The 27,583-nt window shown below is 41.2% G+C and overlaps 1 protein-coding gene across 1 annotated transcript; it reads left to right on the top strand.

Annotated features, from left to right (window-relative positions):
• Nucleotides 1–4,922: 4,922 nt before the first annotated feature.
• rab3gap2 (RAB3 GTPase activating protein subunit 2 (non-catalytic)) lies at nt 4,923–25,478 on the top strand. Its single transcript, XM_046062036.1, has 35 exons — nt 4,923–5,332; nt 8,368–8,456; nt 9,015–9,135; nt 9,222–9,303; nt 9,512–9,559; nt 9,672–9,747; nt 9,916–10,017; nt 10,609–10,708; nt 11,168–11,266; nt 11,485–11,633; nt 11,824–11,903; nt 12,512–12,604; nt 12,706–12,845; nt 13,207–13,402; nt 13,601–13,744; nt 14,499–14,581; nt 14,693–14,757; nt 14,864–14,954; nt 15,185–15,306; nt 15,486–15,696; nt 16,283–16,380; nt 16,665–16,773; nt 16,885–17,045; nt 17,362–17,536; nt 18,856–19,035; nt 19,482–19,588; nt 19,912–19,978; nt 20,206–20,276; nt 20,374–20,409; nt 20,590–20,664; nt 21,863–22,078; nt 22,478–22,567; nt 22,701–22,925; nt 23,089–23,253; nt 24,667–25,478. The coding sequence occupies exons 1-35, from the start codon at nt 5,224–5,226 to the stop codon at nt 24,817–24,819; spliced, it is 4,128 nt and encodes a 1,375-aa protein (XP_045917992.1). The 5' UTR covers nt 4,923–5,223; the 3' UTR covers nt 24,820–25,478.
• Nucleotides 25,479–27,583: the final 2,105 nt, after the last annotated feature.

The following is a 27,583-nucleotide window of genomic DNA, read 5'->3' on the forward strand; positions in this document are numbered from 1 at the left end:
AGATCTACTAAGCAGTTGTCTAATGTCTTTACTGGCTCTAGAGGGAACCTTCTCACGTTTAAAGAATTAACTCTGATGACGCCGTAAGTGTAATCTCGCTTGGAATTGAGCCTCACATTTTAGCTATGCTAATGGTCGGTCGATCCACCCCTTTGGTCCAGACAGGAATATCAACAAATATGCCAATACGTATAAGATGGATTCACAGAGAGGATGCATCCTATTGACATTGGTGATCCCCTGACCTTTACTTTAGCATCATCATTGGGCCAAAATTTCAATTTGTCTAATACTTGACCATACTAAATTAATGATATCCCTATTTGCCTCCACTGTTACCATTGTCATTGTGGGCATCTTAGCATTTAAAGTAATGAAAGTCGCTACTGAGTTGTGATATGGGAAATATAAGAGCAAGTGTGAGTGTAGAGTTTGACCCACCCTAGAGACTAAAAGTCAAGGTATTTTGGCAGTCTTTTTAAAAGAAGTTTTTCTTGTTTATGGAGCTGAAGTAGCGCTTTAACAACCTTGAAAAGTCAGCTTTGTACTTTTACTTATGTGTTTTTTAGTCTTACATGTAAATAGTTGATGAACCTGAATTAATATTGGAACAGATCACATTGTGTGGTATTTCCTTGCTTTATGCAGCCAAATGTATGAAGTTGGTTGTCTTGAGCATGCCCATAGCAACCATGAAGTGCAAAAAAGTAAGAATGACAATACATCAGTCCTTTGAAATAGGCAGCATTTTTTTTCTTTTGCAATTGGCAGACATCAGTAAAATGTGCTTATTTTTTAAGAGTATTAAATATGTGTTCTTGGATCTTGTGCACAGTCCAGCCTGTATTATTGAATTGTACTTTCAGGAACATCTACATTCAAAATGTATTTGAGAATGCAAGGGTGCCATAATTATAACACTTTAACCCAAAGATGTTATCTGCCTAGACTCTTGCAGATATTCTTATGAAATTACACACTGCTAAAGGAGCAGAACGCTGGTATGCATGGCTGGCCATTATAACAATGCTGATAACCAAATAATGAGTAATATTCTAAACTCACAGGGTGATTTCCTGCAGCTACATTATCAGTACTGGTTTGAAAGTCACCTCAACAGTTTATGTTAGAGCATCAGTTAATGATTGGAATACGCGTGAATTTCAATAAGTGTGGAGCCAACGACTCAGGCTGTAGACAAATCCTTATCTGTCATCTGATATCTTCTTATCTGACATTAGATTAGCGTGTGCATAACAGTCGGTTGTCATTGGCATTTCTACCATCAATGTTTGACTAGAATGGGTGGTGTTGGAGAACCTTCACCTTTATAAATAACTAATAAATATATTTGTTAACCTAACTGATGATGGTTACTGAACCAAACTCAATGTGTCACTCTGAAAATGTGCTGAGCCTGGTGGAAACCAGAATGTCTCCTGTTCCTGTGGGATTCCAGGCACAACATAAATCACGCCTATTTTATGACTTCAGGTTCCTCACTCCGAAGTGTGGTTACAGACAAATTACTATGGATACTGTAGCCATTTTTGTTCAATTATCCTAACCTACAGAGAATTATCACCTGACTCTGCAGCCCCCCCTCCCCACCTGGGTTTATGGAGCTTTCTATTGAGTTTCAACTCATTGTTTAGCTGTTCAGCCCCAAATTAATTTTCTGGTTCACTTTCACTGCTCTCAGTTTTTTAGGCTGCAGCTGTTTTCAGTGCAAAAGCTCTTAAAAACCAACTGTACACATCCTGTCAGACAAACTTTGACATCTAAATTTGTGTGTGCGTAGGACCACATAACTAAAGTAAATAGATTTTCAGGGTCTTTAATCACAGTGACAGATCTCACAAGCTGAACAAAATATTCCACACATTTTGGGGGTATTATTGAAGCTTTACTTACTTACAATTTAAATTTAACCATGGGTGACATGATGTTCCTTGGAAATCCTGAATATACCACAAAATGTCATTTAAACTAACTGCGCAACCACAGAAAGTTAAACAAAAAATCACTGTAAACTTTAAGCAATCATATTGTCAGCAATGTGAGAAAAATGTTATAATACGCTTGTCCAGCAAGGATTAGATGACTTAACAGGAGGTGCTAGACATTCACTATGTGCCAAACGTCACAGTTCAAGTGTGGACAAGGGGGTATGTAAGGCTTGTCTCATCATCAAAAACGCGTCACTGTATGAATGTCCAACTTAACATCAAAATTGCAATTTAGGAAATGCCCTGGGGCAGTGAAAATTACCATTTGCTCTTTAAATAGTCTCAGAGGGGACTCAAAGGGATGATTCAGAGCCAGTGTTGTCTGTTGATTACTTGAAAAAGGGTGCTACAGTATATATTTTGTTTCATGGTTGTGAATGTCCTCATGCTCATTTTGCAGTAACCGCAGGTAAGGGAGGATCAGAGTGTCTTGTGTCTTCTGTTTCATAGCACTTAAACTTTACACACTTTACCACAACGTCCGCAGTCATGATTTTGTATGGGTGGGGGTTTTTTAAGAGCGAGATTAGATGAGGATAAGAGATCAGGAGATGTTTGCTCTTCTGGAAACTTGCATCAAAACCTCACTAAACACTGACAACTTTACAGTATAATTTAGCATATACATAAACTGGCTAAACATTTTAATTGAGCACCTAGAAATGTCTATTGCAGAGTTCAGGGAACAGATTTTATTTGTCATAAAAGAGTTACCACATGACTGTTTGACCTTTGGACATATATTACTGTCTCAAAGCTATCCATAAGATTACAAAGAAGTAGGTCGTATGGTTTATATGTATTATAATGTATTATTTATATATATAATAATTATTTATATAAAATAGTGGGATAAATCAACAGTGTTTATATGTAGAAATGCAAAGGGACTATGGTTTCCACTAGATGTAAAAAGCAGGTGCAATGAGCGGAAGTTTTACACAGATAAGTTGAATGACATAACACAGCCATCCACCATGGGCCAAAGCTAACAACACATTGTCTTTGAGAGAACAGTCAAAACGTCTATGATGTTTTTTCAAATGTTCTTTTATATGATACTAAATTTTTCACGCTCAGACATCTAATCTTTTCCTTCCATAAGTTCAAGACAAGAAGCCTAATATTGCACTCCGAGTAACCTGTAGGGTTTTCACACTGCATCGACATGTGTCTGTTCGCTATTTGGAGAGTCAGATTATGCAAGAGTTCTGAATCCTGCCAGCGTGGTGGCCTCCGTCTTTCACACCGCACTACTTCCTTCAAAGTTTGTATTTCCCAGATGTAGTGTGTACTTGTAAAGAGATTACGGCAAGGCAGAGTTCAAGACTGGTTGGCAAACACACTTAAAATCAGAACATACAGCAACCAAATCACTCAATAGAAGTTGTCATTGTGTCTTATGTGTCAATAAAAATTCCACTCCACAGTCATGTGGTACAAGTTGTTTCTTTGAATAGCTATCAAAAACAAGCAACACAAAACAAACCTCAAGGTGCTCATGGTCTCAAGGAGACACTCAGTGTGTCTGAATAAATCAATGACATCTCTCTTTGTGTGTATCAACAACACCTCCATCCTGGGACAGAATGATGCCAGCTCACATCCTTGACAACAAAGGAAGAGGAGGAACCAGATGGAGAGTTGTTTCTGTGGATTGTAAAACATCAAACGTAACATAAGCAATGGCACAGGGTGGGGAAACGTGACTGAGACGGGTCCGAGGACCTTTCTGACACCCAATTGTTTCCTGAGTTTCTGTGTCCGGCCTTCCGGACCGGAAACTTTTGGGCACCCCGAGAGGTGAGTTTGTATTTGTGTGTCTGTGTGCGCATGCACTATAGCGTAAGTTTGTGTGTGTGAGAGGGCAAGGTGGGATTGTTAGTGAAGATGCAGGAAGTACACTGGCAAAATGCCCATTGCTTTTTAAAGACTGTAGGAGAGGATGGGAAAGAAAGACGCTGAGCAGTGTTGAACAATGCCAATAACAGCTGGCCATGTTGACCACAGGCATCACAGTATGTACACAGAGGAAAGAAAGTAGTATCCATGACGTCTGACCTCACAAGACTCCACTAATATGTGGGGTCAAGAGAGTCCAAGAGTCACAAATGGCTTTGAAAGAACTGAATGTTTTGGCCTTGGGAACATTTACACTAATGGTCGCCACTCACGCTCACACCCAAGGACAATTTAGGGTCACCAATCAATCTAGGCCGCATGTCTTTGGACAGTGGGAAGAAGCCGGAGCGAAACCACGCAGACACCATGCAAACTCCACACAGAAAGGCCGGGGCAACCAGGGTTTGACCCACGACCTTCTTGCTGTGAGGCGACAGTGCTAACCACTACACCACCGTGCCGACCAATTCAGATTTTCAGGTTCATTATGTAACCTTCTTTCTGAGCTGTCCAGACCTTTATAGTGTAATTGTTTGAGTGCATAGTAATGGCTCAGTTGTTAAAAAAAAAAAAGCTTCTTCTACATCAACACACTGCACTCACTGCAGTATACCCTTGATAACCACAAAGAATAAAAGTTAAAAATTTTCTGCAAATCTTCACAAAGCAGCAATCAATAGGCCTATATATATATACAATATTCAGTTATATAAATACAGCCCAAAGTTTTGTGCCACTGTATTTGGAGTTTTGATAGAAACATGCTATAGCTGGGAGGAGAAAGAGGCCACCTGAAAAATGTTCCTCTACTGCCCTCTGGTGAAAAAAAAAACACACCAATACACTTCTAATAACAATACATCATATTGTAGGTTTCAAATTTTTTATTTATATACTGACTGAAAATGTCTCTTTTATTGTCATCTGTGAATTCTAATTCGTAAACAAATGCGTCTTACTCTGCTTTTATTTTGAACATTTCAACTCTTACCCGGAAGCACAGCAGTGTTATTATGCTAACGGCATGTCAACAAACACATCAGGACTAGGGTGGGAACTGCAAATGTTGGGGAAAATAAGAGTACCACACTCGTATTAATATGTCTTTAGGGGACCGTTGAAAGCAACTAGGAAATACTGTCTTTGTGAGCAGGCTGTCATAAAGTTAACACAATAGCAGGACTAGCAAACGGACTCAAACTGCTAACTTAGGCTACGTTGGTCTTCCACAACTGGACTGTTAGCAAGCAGGCTAACAGTGAATTGGCTGATTCCCTGCTATCTAGTTGAGTCCTGACGGGACGGGAGAGAGATGTCCTGCAGCTTATTGGAGTTTTGTCGGCTCCAAGAGCTCAAAACGGTCAGGGACTACTTGTTCCAGAGCCAGAAAACCAAGCCAGTGGAGGAGAAGAATCAAACAGGTAACGTTCACATGCCAATGCTAAATAGGCGAGGCAGATGCACGTCAGCAGAAGGCGAAGTTCCAGCACGTTGGTTAACGTTAAATGTTCACTAAAGTCACAGCAGTCCAGTTAACTAACGTTAGCTAGGCACATTAACACACTAATTAACTATGTAACTCAAGGACTAACCATATAGCTAAATCACGCTAGCAAGGTGGTTAAAGGTTGTTTCACTCGGGGGGGAAAGTTCTGTTTGTCAGGTACTAACGTAAGCAAACGTTACACTAAAGAATCTTGAACGACATCAAGTAACGTTAAGTTAACCGCCCTCCACACGCATAGCAGGTCTTTTTCGCGTAATGTATTCTTGCGTGCGGTACAAAATAAACTCCTGCTTACTGAGCTGTAATTGAGTAATTTGATAGTAAGGCTCTGTGAAGTGAATGATGGACAGAGCTTTATAATGTGCTCCACAGTACCAGCAGGGCACTGAAAGGGGAGGAGGAGAAATCTGCCTGCCCTTCGTGCTATGAGTCATCCCACATGAGGCACCTGAACGCATCAATGCAGGGTGCTCAGCAAAAGGGAACAGATACACTCGAATCCACACAGAAAGGGCCCTTGTGCTTTTCAGTTACCTCAGTTCATCTTGTCATGTTGATGCTTTTAAACATACATAACGTGTCATCACCTCAGTCTTTGAGGCGAAATGACCCCCCCCCCACACACACACACACACTGCACCAACCGTAATGCATTGTAAATGTCCATGGCAACAATTTTACTACTTATTCTGTCACTTTGTCGTCCACCTACTTGTGAATATTTTTAGTTTAGGTTAGCTCCCTGTAGCAGATCCTTCATCAGTCCTTCCTCACTCGTTTTGTTTTTCATGGTTTGATAGATTGACATTAGTGTGTCTGTGTTCATCACTCCAACCAGGGTGGTGAGAAACTTGGGTGTCATGATTGATAACCAGCTGTCCTTTTCAGACCATGTTGCTGCTGTCTCTCGGTCATGCCACTTTTCTCTATACAACATAAGGAAAATCAGGCCCTACCTCACTCAGTACGCCACCCAGCTTCTGGTACAGGCCATGGTTATCTCTCGCCTCGACTATTGCAGTGCCCTCTTAGCAGGTCTCCCAGCTTGTGCGGTGAAACCCTTACAAATGGTTCAGAACGCAGCAGCATGTTTGGTTTTTGATCAGCCCAAAAGGACTCATGTCACTCCATTACTCAGTGACCTCCACTGGCTCCCCGTGACCTCCAGAATCAGATTCAAGTCACTAATGCTTGCATACAGAGTGACTACTGGGTCTGCACCCATCTACCTAAACTCCATAATACAAACTTACGTTCCTTCTTGGACGCTACGCTCCTACAACGAACGCCGCCTGGCTCTGCCGTCCCATCACACAAAGCAATCCCAGTCCCTGTTCTCATCTGTGACACCACGATGGTGGAACGAGCTACCACACGCCATCAGAGCAGGAGAGTCCCTCTCTGACTTCAAGAAGCTCTTGAAAACTCATCTCTTCTGAGAACACTTCCTCTTATAACACCTCTAACTCCTAACCTCTAACATGCACTTCTTCTTCTATCCCTTTACAATTATCTTGTATTGATTGCACTTTTTGTTTTGATTTGATTCCTTCCCTAGGTATCTACCCCATTGATGTGATATGTACTGTGAGCTCTTACTAGTATTTATTGCTGCTCTTACTAGTATGTATTGTCAGTTGTAGATCTGTATTTGATGCTCTGTTGATGCTTTTATGTTATTCCTCAAATGTAAGTCGCTTTGGATAAAAGCGAGTAAATGTAAATGTTCAGTTAATATTTGTAGACCAGTCAACTTGGCTGTGTTTTGGCTACTAGAAATGTGAAGAACCCATCTGTAGGTGCCTGGCCTGATGAAACTAAAGATGTAGGGCATTTCACACCTAAAGGTCTAGTTCCTGAACCTAACGAATGTGGGGACGATGCATTGTTTAAATTTTCCAACTGGTCCTGTTTGCCTTCACAAAGGCAAACTCAAATCTGTATAGGAATTGTAAACAAAAGCCATGTGGTGGAAATGGTGTTTGATTATTGGTCATACAGTCACAGGGTCAAGAAGAAAACCACTTCAAATACTTACATGCTATAGTACTTTGATGTAATGATGACACAGTTTAGTAACACTGCTCAACAGTTTGCTAGTCTCCTTCATTTTATCGCTCTAATATTTTGAATACCTCAGTGTTCTTATGCCGCTTCTCTAACATTCTCCTCAGCCCAAATATTAAGGAGGCATCTCACTCCGTTGTGAGGTGTGTCCCCTGCTAGTTGACATTTTGGTAGCAAAGTCACCAAAACAGGAGTAGAAGATGTTGTTAACCAGTGTAATGACACGTTGATGTCACTTCCCCTTCCGTAACACGCCGGACTGAGTGGCAAAACATCTGTTACCATGGCTGCGTTTAATTTGCTCAAATTAAAGGCAGTTGGACTCAACAGTGATCCTTACTGCTTACCAAAGAACCAGTGATGCAGCTCTTTCCCGTTTTAGATGTGTTGTTTGTGTTTTAGCTGATTCAAGCTAACACTGCTGCTTGTCTTTCTGCCACTCAGTGAGCGTAAATGGGTTCTGTAATGGCATGCACGTACCCTTTATAGTACACTTCCTGTTATTGGTTCAAATGATGTTCACACAAGAAATGAACCGCTCTAGAGTTCACTTGACAGCGGTCCGAAGGTCACCCCTTCGTGGTGGACCAGAGAACGGTTGTTTGGTTCGCACCAGAGTTCGAGTCCAGCGTTCACACCACACCGAGGGGGTAAACGTTCCAGGGTTAGGTTCAACCAGACTAAACAAGGCTGGTGTGAACCCACCTTTAGCCTAGAATTTCCCAATTATTGACTTCATGTAATGATTTGTTCTGTAGGAAACCAATAAATGAGCATAGGGAGATCAACCACTTAGGAAGTCCTAACCTCTGAGTACGCTGCTTTCTTAGCATGATAAAAGCAATTGTAATTGAATTTCCCTGTTCTGTTTTTTCCTAACAGAAAATGAGCTTTCTTGGGAAACCTCTGAGTGGGAGTCAGCATGGGATAATGGTGACAACAAGGAGGAGGAAGCCACTTCTGCTACAACGGTCTGTCCTTATATTACATATTATATATTATATTTCAATTTCCCTTCTCACTTTGTCATTTCTCCCTATGATATTCAGCAACATATATCTTTGGCATCACAACAAAACAGGATAAATTAATTACATTTTCTTACTTGCTGCTTATATTATACAAATGTTTCCCAATTGTCCCAAACCACTGGAAGTAATTGAATTCAGTGTTTGAATTCCAGCTAAATCGACCACAGAGGCCTTCATTTCCAGGCAGCTGTAACTCTGGTTTGGTTGTGTTCACTAGAGGGAAGCTGGTTGCTGCATTATTGACTCTTTTTTTTTTGTTGGGCCACCTCCATGGAGGAGATTTGGACAGGGTAGCAGGTAGGTTAAAAGAAGTGGCTGCATCAGAGGCTCAAGGCATGTACAGGCCAGGGTCAGGGGGAAGGATTAGCTGGAGTATAGGGGAATTATACATTTCAAATTAGAGAGGGGGGAGATTTAAGAAAGGCTGCAAATGGCATTTCCATAACTAACCTGGGGTGTTCTTTGGGGTCCCACTGACTTTCCTATTTTGCCCTACAGGTGGAGGAGGAGGAGACCACAGGGCAGAATGGAACCTGGCTGCAGGACTGTGTGGTGTCCCTGTCACCCTGCTCAGACCTCCTAGTAGTGGCCCGTGAACACAAGGCTGTCTTTCTCTCAGGTCTGATATTCAAACACACACACACGCACACTCTTACGTACACAGGGGAGTTATATATTGCTGTTAATGTTTGTTGATTCTTACAGCTAAGTGGCGTTCAGATGGCAGCGGCAGAGAGGAGATGACCCTGGCTGTGTCTTGGACTGGAACCCTCAGCACTGACGAAGGGTAAGTGCTGATGACGGGTTAGCATTATATTTAAGGACAAGTGATTAAGGAAAATGGCACTATATTGGAAGACAAAGGCAAGAAAACTACAAGGACAAAGAAGCGTCACAGTGAAAAGGGACAGAACAGAGTTCTTGAGAGAGAGCGCTGTAAAGTGAATGCAGTCACACACACTACAATCTTCTTTGTGTATGTTTTCTCACTACAGAGAATGTGTGAGCAGTTCTATCTGTGTACCACTGGCAAGCCAGAAGAGGTAAGAATTACCTTGAAATAGAGGAGATGTCTGTGGATGTGCAAACTACTTGTGTGTTTGTATACACATCATATTAGCTGTTTTTGCAGTATATGTTTGTGTGTGTGCGCAGGAGCTCCACAGGACGGCCTGACTGGACATGTGTAGTAGTGGGTTTCACTTCTGGCTATGTCCGCTTCTACACAGAGGTACACTATATCGTCAATCTAAAGCACAATCTTCTCTCTCCTTTTTTGTGTAGCACAGTGCGTTTGAAGTCTTTGCAACAATTTACTTTTTCAGATAATCGGTCAAAAAAGGAAATGAAACTATTCAGTACAAAGTAGGCAGGATTAAATGTAACTCTTTCTCTTCAGAACGGGGTTCTTCTCTTGGCCCAGCTGCTGCATGAGGACCCTGTGTTGAGGCTCAAGTGTCGCACATATGAGATCCCTCGTCATCCTGGAGTAACTGAGCAGGTATTTGCACACATAAAATGCTCCAAGCAGAACTGTGCATGGGAATTATGTTCAAATTGAAATGAATAGTTGGACATTTTGGAAAATACACTTTTTGGCTTTCTTGCCAAGACTAGATGAGAAGATCGATACCACGCTCATATCTGCACAGTAAATACAGAAACCAACTCCAGCAGCTGGTTACCTTAGCACAGTCTCCGCAGGTTGCCTAGCAACATCCCGGTGACGACAGGACTCCCAGAAGTCAGTTCTCTGGGTCAGACACATAACCCTCTGTAAAATGTGTGTTTCTTTTTGTACCGACTAAATAAAGATATAACATGTTGATATGTTGATTTTTACAAAGCCAGGCCGTTTCCCCTTATCTTTATTGTCAGCTAAGCTAACCGCCTGCTGGTTGTAGCTTCATATTAACCATACAGACACAAGAGTGGTATCAGTCTTTTAATATGGCTTCTGAAACAAAAGATATTAAGTCTGTTTCCCAAAATGTTGAACAACACAACTGTCTGAGTGTGAAAATTCATTCTTGAACTTATCGTAACCATGAACGTATCTCACTAATTTGTTATTGATTATATCCTATAACAGCATGAAGAGTTAAGCATCCTCTACCCTGCTGCTCTGGTCACCATTGATGGCTTCAGCCTCTTTCAGTCTCTGCGTGCCTGCAGAAACCAGGTGGCAAGAGGTACTGCTGGTTTTGTGACTGTGTGTGCAATTGTGTGTGTTCATCCAACTGAGAGTATGTGCACGTGCTTGTGTGTTTATATTGTAGGATGAGAGGCGTGGGGTTGTGTTCAATGTTACATAGAATATTGCAGTGTGATAACTAGAGATGTGTTCTTCACTTGCTGGCTGGGTGGATAGTGTTTACAGTAAGGCATTCAGGTACTGAGGAGACATACACACAGCTACCACTGCCACACACATACACCCTTATCCAGTGTCTAGTAGCCAAGCTTCAGCAGGGTTTCTCAGAGCATCTAGTACTCATGAATGTGCTTGGTGGCCTAAAGCATTCCCTGTTACTACAAAGCACAGTGCCCCAGATTTAAATGTTGATAAATATGAGGCATGCCTACTAACTAAAGGCAATTGATGATGAAATCCCAGTCCCATTACAACATCAACTGCCTTTTCCGAACAGCGGCTGCAGCCGGTAGTGATGTGATCCAGCCTCCTCCCCTGGCCTATAAGAAGTGGGGTCTGCAGGACATGGACACCATTGTGGACCACAGTAGTGTGGGTAAGAGGTTTTTGTTCATGTGACTGGCTCTTCCCACCTTTTGATTTATTACTACATCAGAGGGTTAAAGTGATTCTAAAATTTTTCTCACATTTTTATTGCACAGATGACTTACTGACAAAATTCTTTAAATTAAATTAAAATCGAATGAAATGAATGACGTTCAGAGCATTTCTTTTCCCACATCCCTGTTCTTTCTCCATCTCTCCTGCTGTTAGGCATCATGACGCTCTGTGTGTTTGACCAGATGAAGAATGCATCTATCCTGGGGGGGTTTAATGCATCAGTCAAGGGCAGCCCTCCTGCCATGAGCCAGTATGTCACTGTGGGAGGTGGGCCATACACAGGCTTTTACTATGCTGTAGAGGTGAGTGAGTGAGAGAGATGGAGCAAGTCACTTAATTTCCATATAAGAATTACTGTACACAAACAATATAATGGTACATTTATGTTAAATACTAAGTGTTAAGTACCTACACAAGTGGTGCAAATGACGTGCGAGGGACAGTGCATTTTGGGGAGTAAATTCAGCTGTTTGTTGTGTCTCTCTGTCTTAGGGAAGCTCCCAGCCTCTCCTCTCTCACGTGGCTCTGGCTGTGGCCAGTAAACTGACCTCAGCCCTCTTCAGTGCTGCCAGGTGTGTGTGTGTGTGTGTGTGTGTGTGTGTGTGTGTGTGTGTGTAAAATCAAGCTTTTATTTATGTATCATTATCTTCATTAATTAATTCATAATCATTTTAATTAAATGAAACATACAGCAATTAAGACAAACAATAGTCAAAGAAACCAGGTAAAGTGAATAGCAGTGGAGCGGGATGAAACTAATAACCATCTGTTGTTGTGCATTTGCAAGACAAATAGGGTTGTCCAGTGTGCACATTTAACTGTCAGACAAGCACACACTTGAATAAATGAATCCTGGGTGCTGCAGTGTTGACAATCATCTACTGCTGTAACAGCACAAAGTAGCTCAGTCAATACTTATAGCCTGTTCTCTGCTCAATGCAAGCTTAATCCATAAGGGCGGGGTCATTTGCTTTCATCTTCCCTTGAGTCTCCTTTCACTCTCTATTTAGTGTATCTGAAGTGTATGTGAGTCGCTTCCTCTCCTTTATTGCCCTTTTTGATACTGTAGATGCTCTTAATTTCTCTCCTTACATGGATTCATCATCTTACTTGTCTCTTGCTCACTTTCTCTGTGTCTATTTTTCATCATTTCACCACTCTCGTGCTGTTTTCCTCTCAGTGGATGGTTAGGTTGGAACAAGAACAAGAATGAAGAGGAGGCTGTTCAGAAACATAAGCCCAAAGTGGAGCCTGCCACGCCCTTGGGGATCAGGTACCAATCCTGATATCTCAACACAAATGCAGCTATCCCCAATTGTGCCCCTTTGATATTGGAAATATGAAGCTTATTGATGTCTTTCCGCTCTCATCCAGATTTGGTCTCCCAGACTCTCGTCGCCATGGCGAGACCATCTGTCTGTCCCCCTGCAACACACTGGCTGGGGTCACCGATGACTTTGGTCGAGTCACACTGCTGGACTTGGCCAGGGGCATTTCCATTCGCATGTGGAAAGGTGAGGAGAATATAGAGAGAAAAGAACTGAGGTTAAGCACAGATCTATGCTAAGAAGGTAGAGCCTTTATATCCCTCTTGCAGATTCCTTTTCTCTTGTCTCTTGTCAGAACTGAAGGACTGAGGGAACTGAGATTCACATGCCAAGACTTAAATACATAAATGATATTGTGCTAACAATGAAATATGTCTGAAGTATTTAAGAGTACAAAACATTGAACCCTTACATGCTGTCTATCAAAAATTCATAGCCTCTGTTTCTTCTTTAAAATCAGTTGTGATGCTCAGTCATGCATTTAGCTTAAAAGTTGTTTACTGTGTCCCTGTAATGTAAATGTAACTACTCATTACTTTAACTGCAGGTTACCGAGATGCTCAACTGGGTTGGCTGCAGGTTCCAGAGGAGCGAGGTGATCGGGAGTTCTCCCCTTCTGTGTCCCTCCCCAGACGCCATGCTCTGTTCCTGGTCATCTACGCCCCGCGCAGGGGAATCCTGGAGGTGTGGGGGATGCAGCAGGGGCCTCGAGTTGGAGCCTTCACTGTGGGAAAACACTGCCGGTATAAACAATGCACTCACAAGATCAATTTTTTATCCTTAGAACCATCTAAAAAAAAAGCAGCAGTTGTGCATCTTCATATTTAGCACAGCACAGAAGCATACACTGTACATTCAGAAAATCAAGGATAGACAAACTGGGGAATAGCACACAATAAATTAAAATGTAAATGTAAAATATTGTTTGCATGCACTTCCAGGTTACTGTATGCTGGCTACCGTCTGATGGGAGTGAACAGTGTGACCAGTCAGGGCTGGCAGTTCCACACCCAGCAGGTGTGTCTGCTAGATCCCATCACAGGAGCACTGAGGACAGTGAACATCCCCTTTCACCTGGCCCTCAGGTGGGTACACAGACTAAGAAAAAACACACGCATTCATTGACCTCAGAGATACTGATCAGCTGTTTGTTAAAGGAATAATTTAGATCCTCCAAAGCTCACTCAAAAACCAGGTGTAAAAACATTGGGTAGGTATGTTCCGGACTATTTCTTGGCCATCAACAGTAACTTCCTAGAGCCTCTGCTGGTTGCCTCTCAAGACTTCAGGAGCCAGATATATAAAAGATGTGTAAACATAAAATCCAGGCTTGGGTCTTTTCCCACACATAAACTGGTATTTATAAAAGAATGTGCATACACACGGTTTTCAAGAGACAGCTGATGGTAATATTTTCTTTTTCATCCTGAATTGTGAAGGGCTTTGTAAAGTCTGTTTCAATGTGAGCTCTGTAAATTAATCATTGATCGTCCCTCTGATGTTTAATAATGATTACTGAGATATTACAGCAATGATAGTTTACAGGTACATGTGATGAATTAGTGATTTGGCTGATGTAATAGCTGCTGGTGCAACACAATTGGTGAATTTGAGGTTTTTCTACTTTGCTGTTCTTCCTTCTTTTTTTACATTTTAGACTCTGGATTATAGAGATTATTAAGATCTTGCTTAAGAATGTGAAGGGAATTTTTGGGAATTGGACCGTAGTCTTTTACTTTCTCAGTCAATGTTTTCAACCACAACTTCAAAAGTCTTCATATTCTTAAATAAAATTCACCTTCAAGCGCAAATTTTATCCTGTGATTCCGTTCATTTCAGTGACAAGAAGAGCGAGCGAGCCAAAGATATGCACCTGTTAAAGAGACTAACTACTATACTAAGGAGCAGAGCGGTGGAGCCTGGTAAGAGATACAAGAGTGAGAGCTGAATGGACTTGTAGATATAAGTGTACGAGGTGAAACAGATTTGAATCTGTGTTTATATTTGTTCTTTTAATCATCTTTTCATTTCAGATATTTTGGAGAGCGAAGCCAAAAGTGTGCTGCTGGATATCAAGCACCCTGCCATTAAGAAGCAGGTAACCGATGATACAGTACAAATGGCCTCACACACTAATAGAGGGGCATATTGTCCTCAGCAGTAACAGTCACATTTCTAACTGCAGTGTTTGCACTTCACTTTAGGCTTTGGAGTCTCTGTTGTCAAATAAGAATGCCCCCGTCTCATGTCTTACTAACGTCACATGCGCCTTGTATGACACTCTGAAACAACAAGGTAAAGTATCAGTTTATTATTAAGAAGAAAACATATTTTTCTGATTTTGGAATCCCAAAATATAATATAATAATTATATATCTAGTGTCAAGAACTGGTTTCATTTTCTCAGCTAATTGCCTTAAATGTAAAGTGCTGTAAATGTGAAATGTTACGTATGTGTACATATACATATCGCATATCAATGTTCTTTCTCTCTTTATTTATGGTTGTGTGTGTCTGCATTGCAGATCCTGATGAAGTGGATACAGCATTACTCCAGCTCTGCTCTTCACAGCTGAAACTGCTTCAGCTCTACACTGACATTCAGCGACTGCATTCTGCTGCAGACATAGAGGCCTGCTCTAAAGATGTGAGGACACACACACACACAAAGCTTGTTAATGGTACTCATGTAAACATTTTCCAGCTGCAATACTGCATATTATAACATGGGCTATTTTAATGTTTGTGGTACCAATTAAGCCAGTGTTGCTGCTTGCTTCCTCATAACTCTACGAAATAAACTCAAAGGTTCTCTCCACCCAACAGGACTCCCTTGAAGGCATAGAGGATGAATTGTCCCGTGTTGGCCCCACCTTGCAACGCTATGCCCAGCTCACCTCGAGACCCAGTGTTTCCTTCGCCCAGGACTCCCCTGACTCACCCCTGCCGGCCCAGGTCTTTCTCTCCCAGATCGAGTGCACCGAGGACAGGGAGTTGAGGGTGATCCGCGGATCAGAAACTGATTGGAATCAGCTAGGTATGGCAACATATGTATGCACATTAGATGTAGATACCGTGACACAATCAAAAGTTTGTCTGTAGCATTTGTTAATACTGATACCTAGTAAGTATAATGAGTATACAGTGAGATGCCAGTAGTGTCTCACACAAGTGTGGAATGTTATTGCTGTGTTTCTCAAACCAAAGTCAAGTGGAGTTTATGAGAGTTCCAAAATCTGAGTTGCTCTGCTGCTCCTAAATAGACAATTTTGTCGCAGACTACACAACTACTGATCTCTATGGATCACAAGACTATTCCACAACAAATATATTCAGTGAAAACATGTCACTGTGGGGAAGTGCTAGTTTTTCTAATGCACAATGATGCATTTTATCTCAGACACATGTGGTATGTGTGTATCAATCAAATGTGCATGTGTAAAAAAAAATAAAAAAAATAAAAAAATAGCACATGTAGGATTTACACAATCCACAAGGGGAGTTGTGGAGGATAACAGAACTGTAAAATAACCTTTAATAAACAGAAATCTCAATGAAGTCTGACATAGACACACACCACATCACTCCAGACTGAGGACTTTGCTCTTGTGCATCCTTTGCAGGGAATTTTATGTTTTGGGGTTGTCTGTGTGGAAAAAGCCCCCTTCATAAAGTCTGTGACACACTGCAGCAGGCTGGCATCAGTCCACAGCAGCTACTGGTAAGATGGAGGAAAAGACTGACATTCAGATTGATAATAAGATGAGGTTTGTTAATGAAGTTAGAAGTTAGGTTAGGTTTAATAAATGATTAATTAATAATGATGATAATTAATGAAAATGTCTAGAGTTCTTGTTATTTCATATTTATTAGGATGGGCATGCTGCCCATAGCCCCCAAAACACATCCATGTAAAAGAATCAAGAATATATTTTAGGATTTAGTTTAGTATTGCCACTTTTCAAATAATTTCATTTTCACAGTTCCTGTACTTCTTTCTTTCAGTCTCTCTTGCTAAGCGTGTGGCTCCAAAGAGAGAAGGAGTTGCTACAGAAACCAAAAGAAACTGTTAGAAACCTACACACACTACTCATCGCTCTCAGCAACATGACAGGTATGTGTTTGTGTCCGGTGTGTGCTGACTTCCTTGCATCTGTCAACCAGTGAAGGTGAAATGAAAGAAGAAGACTGAGAAGAGGTACCACTTGTTCTTCCTTTCTGTTAGGTGCAGTTGAGGAGTCATGGGACCCCCAGTCTATCTCCCCCTGGTGGCAGCAAGTTCGCTGTACATGCATCCAGTCTCACAATGCTGCAGCTGCTCTGCTGGCTGCCTTCGTTGCTCACCGCGCTGCTAAGTGCAGCATCACAAGACGGGCTGACAGCAAGGTAGAGAAGCATGCACACACGATCACATGAGGGCTGTCATCAGCCAGTACTGTGAAAAATGTAATTATGGAGAACAGTAATTTTGAAGCAAGAGATGGTTTTTCTTGGGCTCATTAAAATAACTCCCTTGACATACCATAAAATATCTAGCTGAATGCAAACTATCATCATGATTCAAGACATACAATAAAAAAAGACGCATAAATAGGAGAATACTTCACTTTAAAGATATTCAGTACTACAACTATATAACTGTACTTGTAGGCATAATACTACACTTATGCACTCAGCCTCATGATGTTTTTGTGTGTGACAGTTGCAGTCAGAGTGGGAGGCGGTGTCCCTGGAGCTGGAACAGTGGGTGGTCTGTGTTCACCAGCTGGAGGATGTGTTGGTGCTGCAGACTCTGCTGTTGGTGCCTCCTCCTCAGGGAGCAGCAGGGGGCGCTGCAGCACAGTGCTCCATTAAAACGCTGCTGGAGGGAGGCACAGGTAGGCTGTAAAGAAGTATATCCTCAGGGATAATAGGGTGCTTCTCAATTCCCTTATTTGTCGTTCCCACTATCCATCCTTGAACTGGAAGTTGTTCTGGTCTGCCATCTCAATACCAGAGAGAAGACTCTGTCTTCTCTCTGGTATTGAACTCCAGTAGGTCTGAACAAAAAATGGACCTCAAACAACAGCTGATTTATTAGAAAGATTCTTCTTTTCTGTTGTTTCCTCCTCTTAACTTTTATTATGGAGACCATTAAAGTCAGAGAGTTGAAGAGTGTGTCTGTCAGCAAGAAACACTTTTTACATCATTTATTGTCATTTCCTTTCAGTCACATGAGAGGCTGATCATTCCTTAACGTTTAGTCCAAACAGACGATAATAAAACGTAGTAAACGAGTCAAGTAGTGAATTGCAAATAAAATGTATGTAGTAGTGTAAAAGGATGAAGTAAACAGAAAGCCTATATCTGAGCTAAAGTCAGAGTCTGAGTAACATCATTTTAGTTTCCCCTGAAACATTTAGCCTAATGAATCCAAGGACACTGATCATATTCGGGGTTATTCAATCATCGCAATATCATTAAATACAGATGCTGATAATGAATAAATAATATAAACACATTCTGCCAGTAGAAATGATCCTGTGCCTCTGAGCAGGACACAGTATAACAACACGCTCTCATCTCAGGGCATCAAATAGGCCAAGGCTACCTATGCTTCAAGAAAGCCTGAATCAGGGAGTTCTTCATGTGCAGGTGTTTGTTAAACAGGTAACAGCTGCAGAGAGAAAACATGCTGCTCTGCAGTGATAACTGTAAGCCTTTAGTATCAGTACAGTGCACGTCTGCAGACACTAACTCCATCAAAAGTCTCTCCAGCTGTTAGAGCTGATTGACAGCTGCGATCAGCTGCCGCTGTCATCACAAACGGATGTCAGGTGACGCTTCGGAGGAAAGGACGTCTCATTTATCTAAAAACATATTTCCTCGTTCCTTCTCTCCCCGCATGGTTTCTTTGCGTCTCCATGCATCCCAGTCGGTGGGACTAAGGCGCAAGGAAAAGACGCAAGTGAGGGAAACGTGGATGCAATTAGGAGAATCGAGAAGCACCCATAGAGGCAGATGTACAAGCTAAGTCAGACAGTATTACTTTATTAGCTTGTCTTTCTTCCTCTCTCTGTTCTTTATTTATGTCTTATGTTCTGCAAGTGTTAACGTCCTTCTTGTATTTTCTTTTAGTACTCATATTCCGGTTGTGGCTACATAAGACAGATTCACTTATATTTGTATTGTTATCTTTTCGCATCTATCTGTAAAGGTGGCATTTCCGACAGTGTCTCCAAGTGGGTGTTCAGGCACAACTTGGCTCCTGAGCGACTGAAGGAAATCCTCCAAAAGAGCGAAGACAAAGAGGCAGATGACAAACTAGAGCAGAAGGCAAGAGAAGAAAGAAAGGAGCAAGAGGAGAAGAGCCAAGAGAACACAGACCAGGCAGCAGGTCAGGACTAAGAAATATTTTTCAGCTGGAATGAAGTGTGGACAAAATGCCTTTGACACACATAAATCATCTGTACTATACTATATATTACGCTATACTATATTGCAACAGTACATTTCACCTTATACTCTCTTATATCCCATACTATTTTATTTATATATATATATATATATATATATATATATAATAATGTTGTCTTTAGATGCTCTTGTATAGTTTCTATTTTTATTTCTATTCTTACTTTAGTTTTATATACCTCCTATAATTTATTTTTTCACTTTCTTTATTCATGTGTACTTATTTATGTCCTTGTGCTTCTCATTTTATAATAACCTGTGTAGATTCACACAGCATTACGTGAGCAATGTAATAGCTGCCTCTGCACGCACTATTTCATGGAACCCTAAGTCAACTCTAAGTCAAATACTGTCTTCTGTGTTTTCCAGAGCTGTTGGTTGCATTGTGCCAGCGGTTCCCACACTCCCTCTCACCTGACTTGCTCTTCGCCCACTGCTGCTGGGAATATGTAGTGCAGTGGAACAAAGACCCTGAGGTGCACATTCATATATACATATTGTATATCAACTAGTGTGTATATATATATATATATATATGTTCTTGTGTTTATGATAAATGTAGTTTAAAAGAAGTAAGACAACCATTAAATGTTTTTACTGATTTTGCTTAGTTTTCATGTTTGGGTATGACCACGTCTCTGCTAGATTTGTGTGCCTGTTCATTTGTGAATATTCTCATTACTGGCTGAAACAAGCCAGTTTCACCAAAGGGGAAAGGCAGGTGTTCATAATTCAAGGAACAATGACAAATAACAACTTTTGTTTTTAAATCTGTACTCACACCTGCTTCTCTACCTAGGAGGGCCGATACTTATGGTGGGCTGTGGAACATTTGAAGCTGGTTTCCAGTCCACATATCCAGCAAGGTAAGGGGCTCAGCGGCGTTTTTACATGCTTGTATTTGTATAGTAAAATATGTCTAATCCATCCAATTTTTCTATAATTGTGGAAAAGGTGTAATTTTCTCCAGGTATGTATAAAATACCAGCTCAAATATTTCTTCAGCGGAAGTCCTTTTTAAGCAGTTGTGATGTCAGTGTCCCCACTTTGGAAAAGTGACATGAGTGTGTAATTGGACTTGAATCATCCTCAGGTATTTCTACAATGATGTGGAGTACGTTCATTGTCAAACGTGTCTCAGCAGCAGCCTTCCTCATGGAAAAGGTAAATAATAGGCATATACAGTATACTGTGTACCCGAGGGAAGGTGTTGTTGAGTCTGTGAGGCAGTAAATAAGATATTTACATGTCTTTTTCTTAGGTGGGGAAAGCGCCCAAAGATCGCTTATGTCGACGGGTAAGTGTGTGTTTCATTACAAATTCTAAAAGATCATCTTTAATTTAAATACATGATACTACTTTTGATGGATGATTTTAATTGTTCCTAATTGTAAAGATTAGACAAGATTACTTCAGATGTAAAGTATTGCAATTAGTATTAAGCTGCACATATGAAGGATGCTGTTTATGTGCACAGGATGTTGGGATGGGAGACAAAGCCGTGACATCTTTCCTGGGCTGCTGTGTCCAGCTGCTGCAGATCCTCATGGAGGTGACTGGAGTATTGGTTAAAAATCACTACCCTTTATCTTTTATAAATCACTATGTAAGTAAGATTCCACTAAAAAGCATGGAGAAGCCTATCACTACTGCTACTAACCACACCTATAGGCTGTTTGAAAGGCTTTTTTTTGCTAACTAGCTTACTGATGGTGCATATTGGATTTGTATATTAAAATATACAAATACTCTGCTTGCGATAATTATTTGTGTCTGATATGGTTTCTCCACAAAGTAGTTCAATCTCCTTGGTAATAATTTTATAATTCTTAAAATTACATTTCCTCCTTCGCCTTTATTAAAAAAAATCTATAAACTATAAATGTGCAAACAGTCCAACCTCAGTGTGTCTGCACTGGAGGTTTGTAACACCATCACATTTGCATACTGGACCGTGATTGGTTTTAAACTAGCTGTGATGTCACAACTCCTGCTCGCGCATCCACATGTTTCACTCAGATTTAAGGTGGGCACAGATAAACTTACAGCCTGTGAACCTCTGTACACATAGGGCTGTGCAATAAATCAATAATGATAATTATGGTGAACTAATTTTCCTCAATAACAATATCACTATTATTCAATAAATTTTATTTAAATTGATTGAATTTACAATTCACAAGTTTGAATCACAAACAAATTTAGGCTTGTTTTTTCTATTAAGAAATTTATTTTGTTGAGGAAACTTAATTTAAAGATTTTCTCATAATAGTTTTGAATGTTCTTCCTCAGATTTGTGAAGTGATCCACTGCATCAAGTTATTGTTCTGACCATAAAGAAAAGTTTAAAACCAAAATTAACCATCTGTTTTTTTCAACTTTCACTCAAGAACAAAAATCAGCCGTTAAACCTAAAAGAAAGAATGATTTGACATTCATCATGATAATTATCAGTCTCAAATTAAATACATTTTTTTTATCGTGATAGCATTTTGGGCCATATCGCCCAGCCCTATGTTCACATATTCTGTACAGTGAAGCTCAAACATCCAAGTGAAGTAACAATTAGTAAAACACATTTTCAGCTAGATAGGGACTTTAAAATGTGTGCACGTGTTGTTTTCTGCACTTGACTGTGTTAACTGTGAACTACACTGTGAGTTGTGATCACAATTTGAATGAGCCACCTGTTCTTTACAAGCACACAACCCTTCCTCCACACCAACTCTTCTGTTCTTTTGTTCATCCAGGCGGACGCGGCGGTGGAGGAGGTTCCCGCTCCAGAGCTGTCTGTGGAGGAGGCGTGGTGTGGGGCGGAGGGCCCTGCGTCCATAGCTGAACTTGCCCTGGAGCAGAGAGGCGTCCACTACCCCCTGGTGCAACACCACTGTCTGTTAGCCTCGCTGCTACATGCTGCTATGACCTTCAGTCTGAAGGTCAAACCACTCAGCCTGTTTGACAGCAAGGTGGGGACCCACACACACACACACACACACACACACACACACACACACACACACACGTCTGTGAAGGTAAGCCTGTCTACATCCACCAAAGTTAAAAGTCAAGTCAAGACAAGGCTTAAGATATAATTTAATAACTACTGCATACACGCAGATTACTATAAAAATGGTTATTTGCATTATGCACCGATTTGAACTTTGTGCTGTGTAATTTCATACTGTAGTATTATGACGATGTCTGTTTGGAGACATTGTGCTTTGGATGTTTCAAAAGGAGGAACAGAATTTTAAACACTTTATTTATCCTTATTTATCCTACGCTCTCTTTTAAAGCTGTTGTTATTACAAAACCTAAACATTAGTAGTCTTGCTTTATTTGTGCATCTGTGTGTGTTGTCCCAGGGTAAGAATGCTTTCTTCAGGGATCTGACGACCATCCAGCTGATGCCCAGTGGAGACTTGGACCCAGGCCTGGTCTCACTACGACAAGAGGTGAGGTGGACTTGCATCTATCTGTCAGTTGGAAATTAAGATCTTGAAACAAATGGTTTTTGTTGTCTCAGCACTCTTCTCACTCCGCACCCGTTGTCTCATCTGTGTTTCCTACATTCCTACTGTGTCTCAGTTCCTGCTCCGTGTGCTGACCAGCTGGGTGCTGGCTATAGATGATCCTCACAGCTCGGCATCTGGCACCAGGCCCCCCCCCCTACCCTCAAGTGGCCCCAAGGCTGACTGGTGGCCCTCACTGTGTCTGGAGCTGGGCTCCCTGCTGCAGGTCAATCCCGACATCCTTAGACGGCACCTCGTCTGCGAGCTCTACAACCAGGGCCTGGACCTCCGGGCTGAAGAGGTAAGGCAAATGTGGTTGTCTTTGTGTCAGACAAGCTAAAAGTGGGGTGATTAGTACTTTTGTTAAATATTTATGCAGACCACAGTGAATGATAAGCCAAACATTCCAATATTCTGCTCTGACTTTTCATTTCAAGTGTGTGGTTCTGCATCTTACCCTCCAGGTGATGTTAGAGGTGGAAGACAAGGATGTGCTGGGTTCCCAGCTGCTGGTGCTGACTGGCCAGAGACTGAGCTACTCCCTGCTCCACAGCCAGAGCCAGACCCAGGCTGCCATGGAGCTGCTGGCCCGCCTGCCCCCGACCCTCTGCACATGGCTCAAGGCTATGGTGAGACACCAGAACAATGCTATCTTATACACTGAAGACATGTCAGTCACAGGTTCTTAGAGGCTAGATGCTCTTTTCCATAAGTGCATTTACAGTCCCCTTCAAAAGTATTGGAACAGTAAGGCAAATTCCTTTGTTTTTGTTGTTCACTGAAGACATTTGGGTTTAAGATCAAAAGATGAGTATGAGACAAGAGTTCAGAATTTCAGCTTTTATTTCCTGGTATTTACATCTAGATGTGTTAAACAACTCAGGACATATCACCCTTTGTTTGAACCCACCCATTTTTCAAGTGAGCAAAACTATTGGAACATGTGACTGACAGATGTTTCTTGTAGCCCAGGTGTTGCCTTTTAGGTTGATTGTCCAAATATTAAATAGCTCTGCATGACTAGTCTAAGTCTTTGTCTCTAAGTTTTGCCAAGCTGTGAATACCAGGAAATAAAAGCTGAAACTTGTCTCATACTCATCTTTTGATCTTAAACCCAAATGTCTTCAGTGAACAACAAAAACAAAGGAATTGGCCTTACTGTTCCAATACTTCTGGAGGGGAATGTATATACCCAGCATCTTTCATTAGTTCAGCCATTGACTTCCAGCATTGAGAAGCAGCCTGAACCACAAATCAACTATCAAATAAAATCAAAAGAGATCCGATCCGAGGGGGACACAGCACAGTCAGACAGGATAATTAGACCCGGTCCAAAATACTGTCGACCCAAACAGAGAGAGCATCAACACCAGCATGATGCACTTTTAATATAATAATAATATAGAAATCTATTCCATAAATAATTTGTTTGGGGCACCCATTAGCTCACCTGGTAGCGCACTCACACAAGCCCTATTTTCACCCCTTGGAACAACTGTTAAAAAAAGTTGCCAACTTGGTGATAATAGACAAGATAATAATATTGGAACCAATGTAATATCTATGAATGAAATTCCAAAATTACTAATTTATTAGCCTCAATTTCTTACATAGGCTACTAATTTCCTAAAAGATTTTCTCTCTCTGTGATTATGATGCACCATGTACTCAGAGCTTATACTGAGAACACTCTGATCCATTCATATCCACAGGGGTATTAGACTATTCGACACACAAACCTAATACACTTGCCAGTAAAACCAGGCTCTATCTGATCCAATTAGACTATAATTTGGACCGTGTCTGACAATAAACCCTAATATAGGAGTAACAATTGCGCTAAAAAAGAGAGGAAAGGGAGACAAGCGGTAAATTTAGAGTGATGGAAACATCTTTTTTTATGGAAAGCACTTTGCAGTTTGGTCTCACTTTTGTTGAATAAATATTGGTATCTCCTTATTGGAAGCTTTACAGTTTTGCACTAAAAAGGTCTAGCAGCCTGTTTAACATTGTAATGTATGTAAATGTCTTGTGTGCTGCAGGACCCCAGTGAGCTGCGGTGCCCCCTGGTCCCCCTGCCCCACACCAGCAGGCTGGTCGGCCGTCTGATTGAAATCCTCCCAGAGAACCACGCACAATACAGTTTGGCCCTGCACCTTCTGGAGGCTGTGGAGGCCCTGACCACTGAGGACTGACCCTGAGACCCTGACCCAGGGAGAGGGCGGCAGAGACACCTTTTGGAGGCATGACCACAGTGGGCAGATAGAGAGACGATAAGGAAGGAAAACATTCATGGAAAGAGGAACGTTGGGATGGAGGTCACTGCAGAAAGACGACCCACCCTCTTCTGTCGTTGTCATGGAGAGTTTTTGTTTTTGTTGTTCAGCTCATGTTAATGATAAATTCGTCCTCACAACTTAATTATACAAAGCAGTGATCTATAGAGTGGAGACGGCAGGCTTTTAACTTTTTTAATCATACTTTTGCGCTTGTAACAAATTCTATTGAATACTTGTGTTATGGAAGAGTATTTCAGGGAAGTTAATGAAATGTTCTTAGGAATGGGGCGTGTCTTTTCTTTGTCACCTCACCCTCATTTTCAGTTGGATTAGCTTTGAAATCAGACGTCTCTGTGTCCTAACTGTGTGCCATATCAGAGTTCTGTTTGTCATTTCTCCTTCCTCGTTCCCTCTCATGGACAAGACATGTATGATAAAGAAATATGGACCTTGTTTTTATTTATATATGCAGACAGTACTTTACTAGTTGTGCCTGGACACCACCTATTCTGTAGTCCTGTGTCCAGCTGCGTCCTCTGGACTGATGCAATGCAGAATAAAAGGGTTTCTCCTGAGCTTGCTTTATGTTCAGATAATGCTGTGGTATTGGCTACTTGTTTAATTCTGCTGATACTCATGTATCATCACCGTGTTCAGAGATAAAACTCCATTTATTTATAATTTAGAGACATTATTTTCATACACCTTTTTTATGGGGACGTTTACCAGGAACAGGATTTCTGATACAGAGCTAGGCGTTTACAAGAACGTACACAGTTTAAATTCTCTGCTGTTGTCGTCACATAGTAACACCTGTAGTGAATTCCTTTTCCAGGTATTTACACAGTAGCCTCCTGAATGGCATCCCTTGTAGACTGAAAAGTTAATATCCTCAATTCCCAACTATACATACAGTAAACAATCTTGCTCATTTTATCCTAGATTGTGTGGTGAAACAAGATCAAATGTATAACCAACACATTCATGTGACCAAGGCCTCCTTGGATATTTTGGTTTTCACACCTGCTGTTCTATGAAAGTTTGTAAGTGGTTAAGTGCTGAAGCACATACTATCCCCTCCATCCCCCGCCAGCCCTGTGCCAAGCTGCAGTTTCTCTTCACTGGCAGCGGCCAAAGTGAGAGAAAACTGGAGTGAGGCAACAGCTGATTTATAGTAGTGATGTGCGGATCGATACGAAAGTATTGACATGTCTGATACCAACATTTCCTGCTCTAGGATCGATATCTAAACTCAGCCATTTGGAGTGAGTGTGTGTTTTATCATAAGTATCTTACTGTCACCAGGATGGTCTAATTATACTCAGTTAACAGGAACTACTTCTCCTTCCGCCTGTCAAAGTCCTGCTGGCTCTACAGCTCTGTGACGGAGCTTTTTTGAAGTGAGCCGCTGCAGATCTTTACATTTCCCCCAATTAAATACTGACCAACTCCAACTGACATCAGTCAGCGTGTTCATGTGACAGAGGAGGAGGAAATGGTGACACCTGCAGGGTAATCGGGTTACTGCAGTAGCACACACAGATATTCAGAGAGGGGAAATACTGTATAATTATATAATATAATAACGACCAAAATAGAAAAAGAAGCTGTTGTTGTTTGGTGCTTTTTTATGTTGATGAACAATCTATTATGAATAAAAATTACTATTATGAACACATAAAACTGTTAACAGCTATTCATGCTGTCAAAGCAGAGAAGCAAACTACAGATAGTGGAGTTAAGTCAAAAGATAACTGGCTGATCCATTAATCTTGCTTCTTGATACATGCTCCGTGTGTCTAGTAGCATGAACAGTGGCTCGGTTCCAGGGGCGGATTGGCCATCTGGCAATTCTGGCAAATGCTAGAGGGGCCGGACTATTTGTTTTAGGGTGGGCCAGTCAGATTGATAATAATACCAGTGTTTCACACACATAGGTTTTACTTGGGCGGGCCGCTCAGGTAGATTAACAGCCGCTCAGGTATATTTGGCACCCATTTAAGCATTTTGCAGAGAAATACTGAGAGAGATGCTATCTATTACGTTATAAGACACCAACACATGGATATTTTACAAGCGCAGACCAGGTAAAGCAACAGTGAACACACCACTGCAGATGTATCTGGGTACAACGTTGGTTTCGGTTTTGAGGTTTCCTCATTTACAATATCCTGTCATTCTGTGGGAAACACTGAATAGGCTATATAGAAATAAATTGTTTTTACAGGACAACGGTGCATAATATGAGGTTTTATCACTTGCACAAGATTACTATGGTAATAATAATAATATGATAATAATAATAATAATATGCCTAATACTATTAATAAATATAAAGTATTTTGGCCCTGTTGGCAACAGCCTGAGATTGTCACAATCCTGTCCTGAGCTTGTCTGGGTTAGATTATTTTGGCCATGCCTTCTCTGTATTTTGATTTTGCTTTCTCTGTGTCTGGGTTTTGGGTTTCAGTCCTGTCTATCTGTGGTCTTGTATCCAGTCTCCTGTTTGTTTGGTGTGGTGGTTCTGATCTGTCCTGTTATCTCGGTGTCTGCCTTAGTAGTTGTTTAGTTCTGTCCTGTCCCTCATGTCTTGTTCTCTACCATCATGATTGGGTTCTGTTTGTCTGTTTGACAGTTTCATTAATTAATCTGATTGTTCATTCTGCTTTAGTCTCTGTGT

The sequence above is a fragment of the Micropterus dolomieu genome, linkage group LG11 (genome assembly GCF_021292245.1).
Source record: "Micropterus dolomieu isolate WLL.071019.BEF.003 ecotype Adirondacks linkage group LG11, ASM2129224v1, whole genome shotgun sequence".
NCBI lineage: Eukaryota > Metazoa > Chordata > Actinopteri > Centrarchiformes > Centrarchidae > Micropterus > Micropterus dolomieu.